Source organism: Cetorhinus maximus, chromosome 16, assembly GCF_964194155.1.
Source record: "Cetorhinus maximus chromosome 16, sCetMax3.hap1.1, whole genome shotgun sequence".
Lineage (NCBI taxonomy): Eukaryota > Metazoa > Chordata > Chondrichthyes > Lamniformes > Cetorhinidae > Cetorhinus > Cetorhinus maximus.
The window spans coordinates 87,143,537-87,163,567 of NC_135894.1; the positions used below are offsets into that span (position 1 = coordinate 87,143,537).

General features: G+C 43.3%; 1 protein-coding gene across 1 annotated transcript in view; it reads left to right on the plus strand.

Moving 5' to 3' along the window:
- erg (ETS transcription factor ERG) overlaps positions 1–20,031 on the plus strand; it is a 276,979-nt gene that overhangs the window by 104,497 nt on the left and 152,451 nt on the right. Inside the window, exon 4 of the mRNA XM_078560286.1 lies at positions 2,453–2,555. Within this exon, the coding sequence (XP_078416412.1) occupies positions 2,499–2,555 (57 nt within the window). The 5' untranslated portion in view covers positions 2,453–2,498. The remainder of the gene's footprint in view (positions 1–2,452; positions 2,556–20,031) is intronic.

Below are 20,031 nucleotides of genomic sequence, written 5' to 3' on the forward strand. Positions count from 1 at the left end.
CAGAAAATCTCTTCCAGCTGCTCAGAATCGAGCACGCGACAGTAATGAATTCCTGCACATGCACTTCATCTGGACTTTTCCTGTTTTGTAAAGTAGATTTTCTGCTGAGTAAAATGTGTCACTGAGAATTTTTTTTCTTAAAACGCAAATCCCGTGGCATGCCAGGATTGCTTCAGTTTTCCCGAAGAGCTAGGTGGGACAGTGCAACGCGTGGCGTGGTACTGTGCACCATCCCCCAAACCAACACACACACACACACACATGCACCCAGACATGCACGCACACTCCAGGAAAATTTCAGGTTTGACCTGAATAAGAGGCCTCATTGCCCCTAGTTGAGGTGGCAGTGGGAATGTGGTGCTGTTACTTTTCTTGCCTGTAGGGGATGCTGTTGCTAGTTTTTTCAGGATCGAGCAGTCGTTTTTAAGTGCAGTCAGATTGGGAGCAGACTTTAATCTCTGACCTGTTGGTTACCTGCTCCCCTCCTGATGGCTCAGCTGGTTAAAGCAGTAAGCGACCATGCAGACCAGGAACGTCCCAAGTTTGGTCCCTGGGTTCCTGGTGCCTTTGCTGGGGAAGTGGTTTGGAGTGGATTAATTGACCTCGGGCCTGAGTTAGAGAGGCAAAAATCAGCCAAGGTTCCTGAGCACTACTATTGGCCTGAATTTAGTGTTCAAAAGAGGTTTACTGCTGGGAGTCAGCCTTGCTGCTGTGGTAGCACCTTTTCCTACCTTTTGAGTCGGAAGTTATAGATTCAGTTAATACTCTAAAGATGAGCATTTCTAGGCTGACACATCAGTGAAGAAGTGCTCACTTTCTACCCTTCAGCTGGGGCAGGTAGGTGCAAAAGACCCCATTACACGATTCAATGAAGAGCCGGAAAGATCTCCCTTTATTGTGACCAATGCCTCAAATAACATCAATAAAACAGGTTACCTGATCATTTACATCATTGCTGTTTGTGAGACCTTGCTATATGCAGATTGACTGCTGTTACAATGAGTAAACTTCACAAAAGCATTTCATTAGATGTGGAGCACTTTGGGATGTATTGAGGTCCTGAAAGGTGCTATATAAATGCAAGTTCTTCCTCCTTTAACCTTATACCCAGGCCAAAATCAGGAAAGGAGTGAGCCCTGATTGGTGGATCAAATTGCATGTGGCCCAGATGTTCAAATACCACTTTAAAATGGGAGGGTTGAAACCCCGACTGGCCTCTCTGTGCTTCAGTAAGAGTCTGCACTCCGTGACAGAAATAGTCAGCCGACATGATTTTCCAAAGGATGGCCAATTAATGCCCAGAGTGTGCCCTCACCTCCAATTGTGGATAGCTGGCAGGCTCCTCATCCTGGAGGGCCAATAGGAGGCCATTAAGAGAGTGGCAGCCTGCCAATGCAGGTAAGAGAGAGAGAGGGCATCTCAAGATGGAGGGGCCCTCAGCACTTTTAAAAATTTTGAAAACAGAAAGGGCGACCTAGCTACAAGATCACCGTTGCGGAGGAGGACCCCTCCAGAGGGTGGCCTGTGGCTGTGGCTGTGGGTCACCTTCCTGCACTGGCAGCGGGGAGGGGGATTTAAATTATTCTGGAATGCTGCTCTCCCTGCCACTGCCCACCCCCCCCCCCCCCCACACAAAATCACCACCACCCCACCTCCCCCCTAGGTCTGCTGCCATAATTGCTCCAATTTTCTAGCTGGCCTCTTTGAAAATGGTCTGGAGGTGTGAAGAAGCCAGCAAACTAGCACGATGCACCCGTACACCTTCTCCAGACCTGCCTCTGTGGCTGTTTGAAAATCTGGACCCCTCTGTTTCATCCTGTCCATACCACACAATGGTGATGCCTTGAGCCTCACAATGTACAGACCCCATCACACCCGAAGCCATGGAATATCCTGGAAAAGACAAACAACCAGATAAAAACCCAAATAGGTCAGACTTCAGTGGAAGGACCTGGTTAATAAGGCATACAGCAGCCTGGGATTTTTAAATAGAGCCATAGAGTGCAAGAGCAAAGAAATTATCGAAAAATTATTTATAAAACGCTCATTTGGCCTCACCTGGAGTATTGTGTCCAATTTTGGGCACCACACATTAGGAACTTGCTGACCCTTTAGGTAATCTAAACTAGCCCAGAAGTCCACTCTGGCACTCATTAATGTTAAGCAGTGACTACCTTTTGTACAGATTGACCTCCTTCTCAGCCAGAAACAGACCTTGTAGGAATTTAACAAATCACTATTCCTTGGAAAAGGAACCATCACTGTTTAGTCCTTATATAGCTTGAGATTGTGAACACTGGTCCTTCTGGTGTGACCCCTGCTTCAAACCATGATATTCTGCCACATTATTGTTGCGACATATAGAGCAGTGTTATTTCATGGCAAAAGGTTGAATGAAGATCAAAGTTGCAGTGATCTTGCAGTGACTGTCAACATAAATTTAATCTTTCAGTGAGGACGTCACCACACATCAACTGAATGGAAAGTCCAGGCTGTCGATGTTGACCATGACACCTGCTGTTGGAAAAAACCCGCCTTCCACACGGCAACAACAGGTTAGACCCCAGTTTGATAGTTATAAAGTAACACTGCTCTAAATGTGCATGCGTGTATATAACAAAGATAACGCAGGTAAAAGTGGTCTTCGCTGATTACACAAAATGTGTTCACAGGAAACCAGCAACCAGTTTTACAGCTTTCTTTTTCTTTTCCATTGAAGTCATTGTAAGTAGAAGCATAAAATAGTTATGGCTCAAAATGAGGCCATTCAGCCTGTCATGTCCATGCTGGGTCTCTGCAAGAGCTACCCAACTAGTTGCACTCACTCACCCTTTCCCTGTAGCCCCGTGCCCTCCAGCCATTCTTGTAAATTTTTTCTGTGCCCTTCCCAATGCCTTCACACCCTTCCTAATGTGTTGTGCTCAGAATTGGACACAATAGTCCAGATGAGGCCAAACTGGTGTTTTATGAAGGTTCACTGTAGCTTCCTTGCTTTTGTACTCGACGGGCAGGATTTTTAGGTCAGTGGGCGGGTCCGGGATTGTCCAAGGAATGGACCGCCGACCACAATCGGCCCCTGACCACGAATTCACGCTGGCTGGCCAATTAACGGCTAGACAGCGTGAAGCGCGGGTTGAAAGGCTCAGCGCTGCCGGGGTTGGGGGCGGGAGGAGGGCAAGCGCTGAAGTCAGCGCGGGCGCAGGGGAGCTCACAGAAAGCTCCATGAAGGCAGAGAGCTGCCTCAGTGAGGTGAAGACCTGGACAGCCTAAAATAAAGGCCACAGAAACTGGGGAAAAAAGTGTCCAAGCTTCATAATCAGTCACCTGAAAATGTCGGTCATGAAAATGCCGCCCATAGACATTTATTTTAATTTTAATTTATCACCAGTGGTAAATTTATCATCTCGCCCGTGGATGAAGTTTCCTGAAAAATGCAAAGGCTGCCTGGCCAATTCGCCCGCCTGCCAACCGTAATGTTGGGCGTGCAATGAAAAATCTCTTGTTAATTACCCCGTTAATGGGCTTAATTGCCCTATAAATTGTCGGCGGCCGTGCTTCCGAGTTTAGCGTGCGCCCGCCGACTGAAATAGCGCAATGATGTCGGGCAAGACGTCACCACGCACTATTTTACGCTTGGGCCCGCGCCCGCCCACTCAGCGAAAAACCCTGTATGTTTCTATTTAAAAACCCCAGGATGCTGTTTGCCTTATTAACCCACGTTCTCGACCTGCCCTCCACCTTCAACGATTTGTAAGCGCTTGCTAACGCATTCTCCTACTGCTGCTGCAACCCCTTTAGAATTCTGCTTAGAAAACGATATTCCCCCCCGTAAGGATAATAAAGGGGTCTATCGACTGAAGGTTAGGTTTTCTGGATGAATAAGAAGATTAAATTCAAATCTAATAATAAAATGCATTAGACTCCTGCAGAGCAAATGCTAAAGTAGAAAGGCCGTTGAAAATGTAAAAAAATATTGGAAAACTGCAAATACGGCGATGACAATATCTGTCAGGAATTATAAAAGCAAATTCCAAAAATACATGCTGCACAGTAAGAAGACTTAGATAGACATTATGGTACTAAGGGGTAGTCAAGGAAGGGTGGAAGCAGTAGGAGATGAAAGAGGCGAACTTGGAGTGCGGGGTGAAGGGCTGGCAGAGGTGCTAAATAAGCAATAAAAATAGAAAATGATGGGGACATTCTACAGGCCAGTTTCTTTCACCACTCTTGTTGTTTGTGTTGAGTGAGTCTAGCACTTTCTGTTTTTATTTCACATTTCCAGCATCAGCGGTATCACTCCTTCATTATACAAAATAAGTACCTTTTTTTTCAGTTTTCACAGAGGAGATGAATAAATCGGAATTGTAGGACCACCGCAGGTAGTTGTATCACTATTGATGGAGGTTATTATTCAACAACAACTTGTATTTTTTATACCGCCTCCCATCCCAAGGCTCTATAAGGAGTGTTAGCGAACACAATTTTACCAAGAGAAATTGTACTTGTGCCTCAAAGTGACTCAAGCTTAACATGGACAGGTCATTAGGACATAATGGTTTATATCCAGGGATTTGAAGGGAAGCTAAAGAAGATATAGTGGAGGTCTTGACTCAGTTTCTAAATTCTGAGCGGCCTCCTCCAATTTCACGACCGGTCTCGGTTTTGTGTCGTTTGCAAATTGACCATAATATGACTAGAATCGTCAAAGGCGACAGGAGATCATTGTCAGGCTAGCTGGATGGGCAGTTGGGTGACAGCTACCATTCAATGTAGAAAACTCTGGAGTAATACATTTTGAAGTCAGAAAAATTAAATATACTTGAATGATAAGGTTTTAAATGAGGAGCACAGGGACCCAGGTGTTGACGTCATCATGGGTGACAGGGCAATGACATGACACCATAAGAAGGGCAAAACAGAATTCATCAATCTGTATCTTTGAGCATAGAATACGAAAACAAGGTGGTAATGTTGAACGTGTCCAATATCTTAGGTTGCAATAGAAATATTGTATATAGTTATTGGTGCCCTATCATATAAAGGATATAACAGCAATCGAAAATTATGTAGTTCAGCCAGCATATTATCTGGAATGAGGTGTTTACAGCAATGAACTGAGGTCTTTCTTCACTGGAGCTGAGAAGGTTAAGGGTGACTCGATAGAGGTCATCCAGACAATGGAGGGTACATGTTGATACACTCTTTCCCCTGTTTGGGAAGCACAAAAAGCATTAAACGGGAGATTTAAAAAAATATGATTTATGCTGAGGGAGGTTAGAGAATGGAACCAAGGTCAATAAATTCTTTTAAAAAAGGGATTATGTAGTTAGTGGAAAAAGAGAAACATTAAAAGGTGTGGGCAGCATTCAGGAGACCAGGATTAGAACAGATGGCTATTCTGGAGAAGAATACCAACACAGACTTCATGGACTAAAATAAACAGATTGGTAGTTGTATTCAAAAAAAGTGCAGGGTAACAATAACAGCAAGCTTGTATGAGAAAAGTGCCAGTCACAAAGTATAGCCCATATCTAAAAATGTGATTTTAATTTTTTATCATTCACCATCAATTTAAGAGATGTTTATGGTGGAAGAAAGAATATGATACCACGTGTTACACCCGGTGCCACCCTTAGAAGTGTCAGTATTGTACGGTGCAATAATTTGTAAAAAATCTCCCTTTTAGCCCCAACAATAGAGGTAGATTTCCTCTTCATAAATATGTTTCTGATTTTGCTACAGTCAACACAGGGGAATTTCCCCTGATTGTCCTTAAAACTAATCTCAGGGGAACATCCCCATCATTATTAGTTTCATAAATAAGATAAGAATATGCCTATTCCTGGTTAGTTTTGTGCTGTGGACCTGTGCCCATCAGGAAGTGGGTGGAAACTGCCTAAACTCATTTATTGTAAGATCCTTACAGCCGTCAGATGTTTCATCCATCAGTCTAACTTGGATTCAAACACAAGTCCCAGAAGGTAAAATGGCAGCTCCACCCTGTTTCGCTTTTCAACATCTTATAATTTATTTTGTACTACATTACAGAGCTTTCAACTGTATTGCCCCCTACTCCTCCCCTCAGCCTGTTTTCCCCCTGACTTCCCTTTTTTTGGTTCATTCATGGGACATGGGCATCTCTAGCAAGGCCAGCATTTGTTTCCCATCCCTAATTGCTCTTGTGGTGATGAGTCACTGTCTTGAACTGCAGTCCATGTGATATAGGTACACCCACAGTGCTGTTCAGGAGGGAGTTCCAGCATCTTAACCCAGTGGCAATAAAGGAACGTTGATATAGTTCCAAGTCAGGACAGTGTGTAACTTGGAGGGGAGCTTCCAAGTGATGGTGTTCCCATGTGCCTGCTACCCTCGTCCTTAATGGTGATAGAGGTCTTTGGTTTTGAAGATGCTGTTGAAGAAGCCTTGGTGTGTTGCTGCAGTGCATCTTGTAGATGGTACACACTGCAGACATGGAATAAATGTTTAAGGTGGTGGATTGGGTGATATTCAATTGGCTGCTTTATCATGGATGTTTTTAAACTTCCAGAGTATCTTTGGCTGGTCACTGATGAAGCAGCTGAAGATAGTTGACCCCAAAACACTACCCTGAGAAACCCCAGCAGTGATATCCTGGAGTTGAGATGATTGGCCTCCAACAACAAGAACCATTTTCCTTTGTGCTCTGTATAAGTTTTTCTCCTGATTCCCATTGACTTCAATTCTACTAGGGCTCCTTGATGACCCATTCTGTCAAATGCTGCATTGATGTCAAGTGCAGCCACACACCTCACCCCTAGAATTCAGATCTTTTTACCATGTTTGGATCCAAGCTATAATGAAGCCTGGAGTTGAAACTCAAAGTCGAGTCACCCAAACTGAGAGTCAGTGAGCAGATTATTGGTGACCACATGTCACTTGATAGCACTGTTAATGACACCTGCCATACTTTGCTGATGATTGAGAGCAAACTGATGGAGTAGTAATTGGTCGCATTGGATTTGTCCTGTGGATAGGACATACCAGGGCAACTTTCCACATTGTTGTGTAGATGCCAGTGTTGTAGCTGTACTGGAACAGGTTGGATAGAGGCATAGCTTTTTTTGTATCCAGTGTAATCAGCTGTTTCTTGATATCACGGGGAATGAATTGAATGGTCTGAAGACTGGCTTCTGAGATGGTGGAGACTGCAGGTGGAGGCTGAGATGGAGCACCCACTCAGCACTTCTAGCTGAAACTGGTTGCAAATGCTTCAGCCTTGTCTTTTGCACTAATATGCTGGATTCCTCCATTGTTGAGGATGGGGATGGTTGTGGAGCCTCCTCCTCCAGTTATTTGTTCGATTGTCCACCACCATTTAGGGCTGGATGTGATAGGATTGCAGAGCTTTAATCTGACCCATTCATTTTAGAGAGTTTAGCTCTACCTATAGCATGTGACTTCTACATTTTGCATGCAGTCCTGTGTTGTAGCTTCACTGGATTGGCAGCTTGTTTTTGGGTATGCCTGGTGCTGCTCCTGGGTGCTCTTCTCCATATCTCGTTGAGCCAGGATTGGCCCCCTGGCTTGTTGGCAATGGTAGGGCAGTGGATTTGACAGGCCATGATGTTCCAGATTGTGGTTTAATGTAATTCTGCTGCCTCTGATGGCCTACAGCGCCTCATGTCTGCTCAGTTTTAAGCTGCTAGATCTGTTCTGAAGCTGTTCCATTTAGCATGATGGCAGTACAACACAACATAATGGAGTGTGTCCTTGGCGTGGAAGATGTAATTTTGCCTTCACAAGGACTCTGTGGCTGTCAGTCCTATCTATCCTTTCATCATTTCCTTGCCTTTAAAAAGCTCCGCAGAAACAATTTCTTAGACCTGGAATGTTGGTTAATTCTGTTAACTCTTCTAACACTGCTCACCATCTGATTCGGCTTTGTGAAGCACTTGACGACATTTATGATGACCCAAGATGCTTCATAAAACATATTCATGCAAGGGTTAGATAAACTGAGTGAAGTGCAAGACAGATGAACTGACTCCCAAGAAGTTTATGATCATCTGTCAAGAAGTAAGACTACACTCTCAGAAGTGCTGTGAGCAGCAGCTTTTCACCTGGCCATGTTTTGGAGCTCTTCAGTTTCACTGATTAAAGCCTTCCCAGCCTGGCAGTTTCACTGAAGAAACATTCCCCACTGTGCACTCACCTCAGTGACACTGATGAGTTGCATTTTGGGAAATAGCTCACTATTAAAGCCAGAATGCTTGGTTACAAAGGAATTAGTTGTCTATTGCATATCAGAGTGACATACCGGACAGACCCTGCTTTCTTGCAAGCTTGCCCAGAAAAAAACCTGGAAGTGGGCGGGATGATGTCAAGATCCCAACCTGACATCGCTTTCAGGTGATTAACATCCCCCACACACTGGGACCTGCCTCTCCTGTCAGTTAACATTCTGCCCTATGCTTCAAAGATAATTAATTGACTTTGAAGTATTTTGAGATGTCCTGAGGATTTGAAAGCACTATATGAATGCAAGTTCTTTTAATGAGCAATTATCCAACTTCTCATTCTCATCAAGGTTGCAGATTCAGTCCAAGAAAATCCTGGGTGCAAGCCTATGTAGTACCACACAGTGGCGTTACACACTAGAACAACAAAACATTGTGAGACCACTTACTTCCGTATTTCTATTTATTCCCTCGGGTCTCTGTGTAGAATCCAATGTTCAAAGTCTAGCATTTAAAAAGAAATAGAAAGGGATACTAGGATAAAACCCTAGATACAGAATTTTAGGAGAAGAGAAAATAAAGTTTAGTATCTAGAAAGTAATGAATATTTTAATATATTTTACTGTCAAATGTGCCTTAATAACAATTTTGAGTTTACAGTAATTATTACAGACCTATGAAAAGTTGAGATAAGAAAATTACACAATCCACTGAAAAAGGTAGACTCACGCATCAACCTAACAAACCACCAGTAACGTTAAAGAAGGCAAAAAAACACGGAAGAAAAATTTAAGCTAAACTCAGGAATCTCTTCCCCAACTCCTTAATCAAATAAACTAGCTAGCCATAATTAATCATCAGGAAATCTAACCATTCCACATCCCTGATACCACTCATACCCATTCTTAGCACATCCAAACCAATTTAGTCACTTTACACCGTTGTTTTAAATAGTTGCTCATAAGAACAACTTTGGGTCTTCTGTTGAGTCCCGTGAACATGCACTAGGTCGGGGGTATGGGGGGGCTCGTTGTGGGGAGCGGTGGGGAAAGAATTGCTCTGTTTGCACTTAACACTGAAACTGAGTATACCATTTTAGTGAAAAAATACTAACAAGGGGCTGAATTATACATGCCCCTGGTTGTTGTGTTTCCCGTGGGGTCGGAGGGGGGGGAGTGTAAAATAGGGTGGGTGCCGACCCCACCACCTTCACACCCACATCCGAGATCACCCCCATAATACAGGGGAGTGGGTGGGCGCTGAAATTGGCATTCAACCTGCCATATTTAAATAGGTAACCAAGGGTCAATTAAGCTTGTTATCAAGACAATTGATCCTGATAACATGCTGGCCACTCCATAAAACGTTTGGCATGGAGCAAATAGATGGGAGCAGGTAGCCTAATTTTTTTCAGTTATGTGTTCAAAGGGTGGGAAGTTGGGGTGGTCGTTCTTTGGGGCTGCCCTTTGCCAATCATGGGGCGGTCCCCCCTAAGGTCTAACCCCCCCCTTCTTTCCTACCCACTCCTTCCCTTAAATCCAGCCCCACCCCCCATCCCTTTGTCTAGCCTACCTAAACCCTCCCGGCCCAAGACCCGGGACTTACCTGTTCTTGACCTTGGTTTTTTTCTTCTTCTTCTTCTGCAGCCCTGGCAGTGGCCATTAATGTCCTTCTGGCGCTGCCAAGACTGGTAGAGCTGCCGGCCAATCGGATTGGCTGGCAGTTCCAGAAGGCAGGACTTTCCCCCCAGTGAGGGGCAGAGGTCCCACTCACCTCTCGCTAATCTGCCCCGCAGTACTTAATGGCTGTGGGGCGAGTCAGTGTGGAGTGTGTTGGCTCCCTGCCGACTTTGTTTTGGGGGTGTCCCTGTCTTATTCCTCCCAGGAAATTTTCATAAATGTACTTACAATTCCCCTACACCTGGCAATTGGAGGAACTCCTACCTTTTGGTGGCTGTACAGATACCAGTAATACTGAATGATTGGCAATTATCTGGTGGGTTGCCAAGGTCAGAGGCTAGGAATTCTGCGGCGAGTAACTCACCTCCTGACTCCCCAAAGCCTGTCCACCATCTAGAAGGCACAAGTCAGGAGTGTGATGGAATACTCTCTACTTGTCTGGATGAGTGCAGCTCAACAATCAATGGTCCTGGTACCATCCTGGACAATGCAGCCTGCTTGATTGGCACCCCGTCCATCACCTTAAGCATTCACTTCCTCCACCACCAACGCACAGTGGCAGCAGCGTGCACAATATACAAGATGCCCTGCAGCAACTCACCAAGGCTCCTTCAATAGTACCTTCCAAATCGGCAGCCCCTACCAACTAGAAAGACAAGGGCAGCAGATGCATGGGAACACCAGCAGCTGCAAGTTCCCCTCCAAGCCGCACACCATCCTGACTTGGAAATATATCACTGTTCTTTCACTGCCTCTGGGTCAAATCCTGGAATTCCCTTCCTAACAGCACTGTGGGCGTATCTACACCACATGGACTTCAGTGGTTAAGAAAATGGTTCACCACCACCTTCTCAAGGGCAATTAGGGATGGGCAATAAATGCTGACCTAGTGACACCCACATCCCATGAATAAATATAAAAATAACTCTCCAAGATTGTCCTGCAGTCTCCAGGAATTAAAGATTCATCTCCAAGAGAACATTGTGAGTAATCCAGGAGAAAAAAAAATCATAGGAGAAATAAAAGCTTGGATTTTAGAATTTTACTTTGAATACTTTCATTTATGAGTCATAAAAGCACTGGACATGGGAAGTACAGTTGTTTAAGTGATGGTCAAGGATCATCCAACTAGATAATGAAGAGAAAACAAAAACAGAATTTTATAATTAGATAATGAAGAGTCTGTTCAATTTCTGATTGATGTGGACGATGTTGGACCATAAGGATAATCATGTTGGGACACCAATGATGAGAGCGTGGGGGTGGCGTAGTTGCAGGCAGCCAGCCATGTGATAAAACCTCCAAGGATCTGTCCAACCAGAGTTGCCCACCCTGCCTGGTATATACACTTATTTCAAAGTAACTGTGGAAGAGGCTACAGAACAGCGAACTACACTTGGTTGAGTGAATAGATATCAAAAAGCATTTTTTTTTTAACCTAAACCCACTGCACTCACCCCTCCTAACTCCTCCTAATAATGCTGTTTATTCTGGTTCTTTGAATGCTCACTTCTCATAAACTTCCAAATCTGAAGCTCCACAAGCTCCTTCCTCCCACACACCACATCACCTTTATTTCAGAGACATATCTAAATTAGAATTAATAATTGCATGGAGCTGGATACTTTCCAGAGGGCCAGAGTCAAGTTCATTTGTTTGCCAAACCACCTCACTGTCTGATGTGCAAATATTCATCAGAAATTGGTCTTTTCACATTCAAGATGGCATTCGGTGTCAGAACTTGCGATTGGCTGAAATTGAGCATTTTATACCAGTATTAAGCCAATCAAAAAACAAGTTCTAATTGAAAGCCTGATCCCACCTGTAAAATGGATGAGAGGAACCATGCGAACAGTTCAAAATTTAGTTACTTATAGGAAAAGGTTAAGAAAAATAAAGTAGGTTAAATTAGTTTAAAATGACTGTAAATAGACCAAGGAGAGGTCAGCTGAATAATTAGAAAAAAAGAGTGTCTGGCCATTTGGGTTTCGACCCTGTCCTCATTTTGCATGCTTCACTGAGAGCCTGGACCAATAAAAACATTAGCTCAGTAGAGAATCTGTTTTTACAAGTGAAGTGAACTATTGACATTACTCTGAAGAAGAGTCACACAGACTCGAAATGTTAACTCTGTTTCTCCACCGATGCTGCCAGACCTGCTGAGTTTTTGCAGCATTTTCTGTTTTTATTTCAGATTTTCAGCATCCGCAGTATTTTGCTTTTATGTTGATGTTACTTGATTGTCTTCTTTATAATAAGTTCTTCTTTCTGTGGACTCTTTTAGCAATGACTCAACATTTATTTGGACAAGATTAAGAGGTGTGAAGTGTTTGAAGCCCCTGTTATTGATACTGTAATAGTATGTGTGAGTGACACTTTTGTCACATACAGTTGTAGGAACAGCAATTTCTTTTCAAATAACTTTTCTGAATAGGTTTGTTTTTCTCAGCAGTTCCACACTTGCCATTGTTATCATATGGCTTATTGGTTATTGTAATGAACTTGATTTACCGGACAGCTTTCTTACTTGAAACAGATAACTATTACAGAGCTCTTTTAGAAACTACATGCTTGAAACAGGTCCATAACTAGAAAACTCTTGTCCCTAAGATTACCTGCACTTAGGGCTCATTCATCAGAACAATCATGTGACCCCTAAAGGCAGTAAGAAAGGTTATACGTACAATCACTACGTTTCTTCCCCCTTTAGTTTTTTTTACATTTTCTATTTACAAATAATATTTTAATCCACAACATATACATATATACATGGGTCATGTGATTAAAGTTTACAAGGTCATGCGGTTAAAGATTAAGCCTCTGAGGTGGTTTTCTAATTCGGTTAGAGCGGTCTAGCCCGACCACTTACGATTCTCCCACTGGATCGATATGATTAGGAACTGCAGCGTTAGGGACATCTTAGAAATTGGCAGTTCAGGATTAGATAATTCAACGGAGACATCAGGCATGTCTATTCTAGGTCAATCTATCACCTCGGGGATTAAAGGTTTGACAACAATTACAGGTGGAATAGGTGGTTGTTGGAATGTCTCTCTACTCCTTAGATGATCCACATGTTTTTGAATGATCCAGTCTTCCACTTCCACTTGGAATGACAAGGGTCTAGTCTCAGAGACAATTACACCAGGAACCCAACTAGGACCATTTCCAAAATTCCACAGGAAACTGTACCTCCCATAGTAAATCTTCGAGCTTTGCTATGAATAGCGTGATTCAATTTCAGACCACTCTGATTCTTCTCTACCTTCCCCTCCAAGTTTGGAAACACCAGACTTGATCTTGTACATAGGTGGCACTTCATCAGTAACTCAGATGCTGTTGAACCTATAGTTGCATGAGGAGTTGTACGATAATTTAGAAGAAAACGTGAAACTACCTTTGGATAACTTCTTCATTCCTGATTTGAAAGTTTGCACTGCTCTTTCAGCTGGCCCATTTGATGAGGGATGATATGGCGCTGTTTTAATATGTTAAATTCCATTTAAACTCATGATTCTCTGAAATTCCTCACTAGTGAAGACAGTAGCATTATCCAAAACAATGACTTCTGGTAGGCCATGTATACTAAAACATTGCCACAGTTTTCAATAGCTGCACATGATGTCGGTGATCTAACTTCATACACACCCATCCCCCACTTAGAATGCGGACCGATGATCAATAAAAACATGGTACCTAAATATAGACCTACATAATCAATATGTACTCTAACCCAGGGTCGTTCAGGCCACTTCCACGGATGCAGTGAAGGTGAAACAGGCAACTTCTATTGTTGCTGACAATGGAGACAGTGCTTGACCATGCTTTCAATGTCACTGTCTATGCCTGGCCACCAGACATAGCTTCGCGCAAGCATTTTCATCTTGAAATGCCTGGATGTGCACTGTGAAGCTGTCAAGGGTGGTTCTCTTCTTTGTGAAGGGACGACGACCCTTGACCCCTACACAAGGTTCCATATTGACAACTTAACTCTGTTTTATGGGCGTGGAATGGTCTTATCTCCCCAGACGCTGGTAAATTTGACCCTCCTTGCAATCTCAGACTTCTGACAAAACTGGACCCCTATCTGATTAATTCTTTATTTGCTTCGCACATACAGGCGAAGAGTCCAAGAAATTCAACACAAGGACACCTTCTTGTGGCAGTGGAGCATATACAATGCTATCTGGTAACGGAAGATGACAGAGTCTGTCTGCATTTGCAATATACACACCAGGACAGTGCATAAAGGTGTACTCGCAGGCCAATAAAATCAAAGCCCAATGTTGAATTCTCACTGAGGTTATTGGTGGAATGGCTTTATCCTCACTAAATAAGCCCATTAGTGGTTTATGGTCTGACACTATTGTGAAATGTCATCCATACAGATACTGATGGAATTTCTACACTCCAAATATTACTGATGATCCTTCCTTTTCAAGTTGTGAATAACCCTTCTTGGCTGCAGAGAGGGTTCTGGAGACATAGCCTATTGGCCTTTCTGATTTGCTTTCTGTCTTTTCATCTTTTGTTTGCTGCAGTTTTGCCTCGTCCTTCACTTTGATTTCACAGTAAACCAAATGTCTCTCTGGTGAAACCTTAACTCGGTTCGGTTGGGTGGTTGAGCTACTTATGGGGGAGAATTTTCTCCCCATCAGGCGGGCCGGTTGGGAACGGGTGTAGGCAAGTGTGGAGCTGCCTCAGGAAGATTAATTTCATAATGTGAATTTTAAATAAAGAAGCTAAAAAATCATTTACACATGTTCCCTCATGTGACAGTGTCACATAGGCTGGGACATGTTTTTCAAATGTCCCAAAAATATTTATTAATGTTATAAACCCTTCACGAAACCCCATCCTGCCCGTGGATGAGGTTTCATGATAAATGCGAAAGCCGCCTAGGCTCTTCGCCTGCCCCCCCGCCAATCTTAAGGTTGGATGGGCAGCTTTCTCGATTGGCTTAATTGTTTGATTAATGGCCTTAGCAGACTTTTGACAGTTCAGCGGGCGCGCAGCCGAATGGAAGATCAGAATGACGTGCGGTGACATCAGGATGCACGCCCGATGTCACCGTGCGTCATTTTACTTGTCAGTGTGCGGGGCCCGCCCCCGCTCGCCAAATAGAAGATTCTGCTCACGGCTTCATTACCCACTTGCATCTTGGAAAGCTTCTAATGCTTCTTTTGTTTCAATCAGCTGATTCTTCAGTCCTTCTGTCTCCTTCTTATATCTTTTGGCTTCCCCCTGGAACATTGAACATTGCTGAGCCTTTTCAGCCAACTATTTCTTCAGTTTGATCAGAGTGGCACTATATTCATTTTGTTTCTTTTCACGATTATCCAAGGGAACCAATTCTGACCTGAGGGATCCTTGCATCCTGTGAAGGTACTTTGATTCTCCAAACTCATTCCGAAATGCACTGTCGTATTCTCTTATCAATTTAGGAACTATTCTCACTTGAAATATTTACGACCAATTAAATGGCGAGTTCTTAATGCAGATTTCTAGCCAATATAGACACCAGAAAGATTCAGAGAACTCAGCTTTAGAGAGAAAAACAAACGCAGAACTTTCCTAATACAAAGGCTTGATATGTTTGTAGAAAAACTCCTTTCTATTGTGTTTTAACACATTCTGTAATACAATACTGCAGTGAGGCATTTTGTTTGAGCTTAAGGGGTTCATGTGAGTACGGCACCAATTTTAATCCCTAAACCCTAAAAATACTACTACTGGAAATCTGAACTAAAACCTGAAAATTCTGCAAACGCAAAGCAAGTTAATCAGTGCCTGAAAGAGAAAGAGAAGTTCATGTTTCAGCAGCGGTACATTCCCAGCAGAATCTCATGGGTTTCAGAATTTATTCAGTAGTTCTTCCCACATACCCTATTGTAACCCCACAGAACTCTTATGCGTCCAGTTTGTACAAATGAAGTCTGCTCTAGACAGTGGGAGGCTCTTAAGCATATGTATGTGTCTGGAGGGAGCTGAAGCACCTTTTTCACCTGTCTGGTTCAGTTTTCAGCTCAGTTTAGTTCAGCTTTCTAATCAGCAGGAAACGTGGATCATGGCCTGCAGCAGTTATTACAAAATGCTGCTGCTTTTTTTTTGCTTCTAACTGCAGCCCCAGGCCCAATTGTGTTGAAATTGTTAGAAATGAGGAAGTTATTATTTTTATCCTTCAACTATAAAGAGTAGCTCTAATTTTATAAAACTTTTCACAGTCATCTTATTCAGGGTGAAAGTAATATTAACAACTTAAAGTGTACTTGCTTCATTTCAAAGTTACATTGACTTGTGAGTGTTGATGATTCTGAAAGAACCTTTATTTGTGGATGCTGAGTAATGGAATTGATCAGGGGCTCCAACCATATGAGATAATTGTAGATTCCTTCATAGTTCAGGTGGCAATGCTTCTTAAGATATGTGTTGGTGCGAGACATGTTATTGTGCCAATTATAGGTAAATATAAGTTGCTTGTTTGCAATCTCTGGTATCTCTCTCTTCTTGTCCGGTTCTCACCCCGCCCACACCCAGGGCAGTTCCTTTAGTTTTACGACTGTCACCGATGTCACCCTAGGTTGCATTTGCTCCATAACTACAGCATTGGCACATCGAGGTTTTGCTTCACACTAATGCTAAGAAAGTGAAGCAAGGCTCCCTCCTCTGCAACCCTGATAGTACAATTGAAATGTAAACACAGCCCTAGCATACAGACATATGAACATACAACAAAAGCACAGGTAAAGAGCATCTGGTCTATCGAGCTTGTCCTATTCTCACATGTTACAACTTCTGCACACCATCAACCCTCTTTACTCCCACCCCAACCAGACACATAGGGGAAACATTGAAACATAGAAACTAGGAGCAGGAGTAGGCCATTCAGCCCTTCGAGCCTGCTCCACAATTCAGCATGATCAATCCCGATCCACTATCTTAACACCATATTCCCGCTTTCTCTCCATACCTCCTGATGCCCCTAATATCCAAAAAATTATCAATTTCTTTCTTGAATATACTCAGTGACCTGGCCTCCACAGCCTTCTATGGTAGAGAATTCCACAGGTTGACCATCCTCTGAGTGAAGACATTTTTCCTCATCTAAGTCCTAAATGGCCTGCCCCATAGCCTGAGACTATGGCCCCTGGTTCTAGACTCCCTACCAGGGGAAGCATCCTCCCTGTATCCAGTCTGTCCAGCCCTGTTAGAATTCTATACTTTTCAATCAGACCCCCTCTCATTCTTCTAAACTTTCATGAATACAGGCCCAGTTGAACCAATCTCTACTCATACAACAGTCCTGCTATCCCTGGTATCAGTCTAGTGAACTTTTGCCACACTCCCTCTATGGCAAGTATATCCTTTCTTAGGCAGGGAGACCAAAACTGTATGCAATACTCCAGGTGTGGTCTCACCAAGGTCCTGTATAACTGCAGTAAGACATCCTTACTTCTGAACTCAAATTCTCTTGCAATGAAGGCCAACATACCATTTGCCTTCCTAATTGCTTGCTGCACCTGCCTGTTTACTTTCATTGACTGGTGTACAAGGACACCCCGATTCCTTCGTACATCCACATTTCCCAATATATCACCATTTAAATAATACCCTGCCATTCTGTTTTTCACACCGAAGCATATAAATTCACATGTATCCACATTATACTGCATCTGCCATGCGTTTGCCCACACACACAACTTGTCTAGATCGCCCTGAAGCCTCCTTGAGTCCTCCTCACAACTCACAACCCCACGCAGCTTTATGTTGTCAGCAAACTTGGAAATATTGCATTTGGTTCCCTCATCTAAGTCATTTATATATATCGTGAATAGCTGGGGCCAAAGCACTGATCCCTGCGGTACACCACTAGTCACCGCCTGCCACCCAGAAAAAGACCCATTTATTCTCACTCTCTGCACCTGATCTCTCAATCAATTCTCAATCCATGCCAGTATATTACCCCCGATCCCATGTGCTTTGATTTTGCCCACTAGACTCTTGTGTGGGACCTTATTAAAAGCCTTCTTGAAATCTGAATGCATCACATCCACTAGTTCTCCCTTATCTATTCTACTAGTTACACCCTCAAAAGACTCCAGTAGATTAGTTAAGCATGATTTCCCTTTCATAAACCCATGCTGACTTTGTCTAATCCCGTTAATGCTTTCCAAGTGTTCTGTTACCATATCTTTTATACTAGACTCTAGCATTTTCCCCACTACTGAGGTTAGGCCAACTGGCTTGTAATTCTCTGTTTTTTCTCTCCCTCCTTTTTTAAATAGTAGGGTCACATTTGCCACCCTCCAATCTGTAGGAACTGCTCCAGCGTCTGTAGAATTTTGGAAGATGACCACCAATGCATCCAATATTTCCAGGACCACTTCATTTAGTACTCTGGGGTGTAGATTATCAGACCCTGGGGATTTTTCAGCCTTTAACCCCATTAATTTCTCTAGCACATTTTTTACTAATACTGATTTGCTTCAATTCCTCCCTCTCACTAGATCCTTGGTTCCCTAACATTTCTGGGAAATTATTGTGTCCTCTTTTGTGAGGACAGAACCAAAATATGTGTTCATATAAGGTTTTCACAGAGTCGGGTCAACTCTGGAGACCTTTCAAAATGCCAGTGGAACTCGAGTGTGGAAGCCCCACCCCCATTTCTGACAGATCCCATTTTTGCCTACAGGGGGAAGGGGGCACGGTGTCACCCAAACAGGCAGGACACCTGAGCTCAGCAGGGCCATTTGAAATTGGTGCTGGGTTCAAACATACCCCAATTCCGTTGGTCTAAGGGCCTTAATCCACAGTGTGGGAGTCACAAATTTATGGAGGACACATAAATGCTGTTCAAGCTTGGGTAAGGTCTGTTTAAGTGTCATGATTGGAATTTATTTAAATCCCCAGCCCTTTAAAAATTACTACAATAAACAGGCTGCACTAGTCAGTTAGAGTTAAAACAAACACTGGCTGCTGGGCTAATTTTATTGACAAGCCATCTGATGTAGGTTAGGAAAAGCCATTACCATCTATTCCTGCAATTTCAATAGAGTTTACTGTTGAAATTTCCCAAGGGCTGTAATTACACCTGAGGTCATTGTGAATGCTTGGTTGAGTTTCAAAAGCTCCAAAAGCATTTATCTCAGCAAAGGCTGAGTTCCCATTTTGATTGACAGTTTTAAGACACCATTAAAGGGCTAGCTGTCTTTAATGTGGTCACTTAATAGAACTTTGTTTGTTTTCATAACAGATTTAATACTTGAGGGGATATAAAATAATTGAATGGTTTTCATGAATGAAACTTTTTCCATATTAAGTATGTATGAGCTCCAATAGTTTATATTTTTTCATCTCCAGGTCTTACCACGGTGATATTGAATTTAAAATTATGATGGTGGCATGGGGGCATGAATTGGCATGGATGGGGCATGGGGGTCTAAGGTGGCAGGGAAGTGATATGGGGGCATGAGTTGATATGGGGAGTAGGTGGGAGGTGAGGGCGTGCAAGGAGTGAGGATTAGAGGATCTAACAGCTCTTAAAACAACTGGGATGAAGTACCAGAGAACCAAGGTAGGCCTTCTAGCCAGCCTATTGTGGCATTCGCCTGACCCCATGACCACCTCCGCTCTGCTTCTGTGGTTGGCTGGCCCGCCTTAATCCTGCATCCACCTCCCGGGAGTGAAAATTGCATGTGTTGGGTCATTTAAACTGAGGTTGGCATGCCAAGATGGGAAATTTCCTGACTCGTGGTATCCGCCTTGATAGTGAAAATCTGGTTCATAGGGTTGGATTTTACGTTCCCCCATCAGCGGGTTTAAAAGTGAAGGGGACACTTAAAAGCACTGTGCCTTCAGAGTTTCAATCCTGAATCCACACCTTCTGGCCTGGCATTAAGGGGGCTAGAGTCTTGGCTCTACGCCTGAAGTTATACCAATTCTTCTGTTTCTCACGTTGGCCGGCCTCTATGTTTCTCACTCTTTTATGGTCGTCTTGGTCATTAACATTTTGATAGTCTTCATGGTTCTTACAGCCTCTCCATTGGCCTGTGGGCAGAGAGGAGAACTGGTAACATGGGTGATCCGCAGTTGTCTGTAAATTTTTTGAAGTGTTCATTTACAAATTGCGGCCCGTT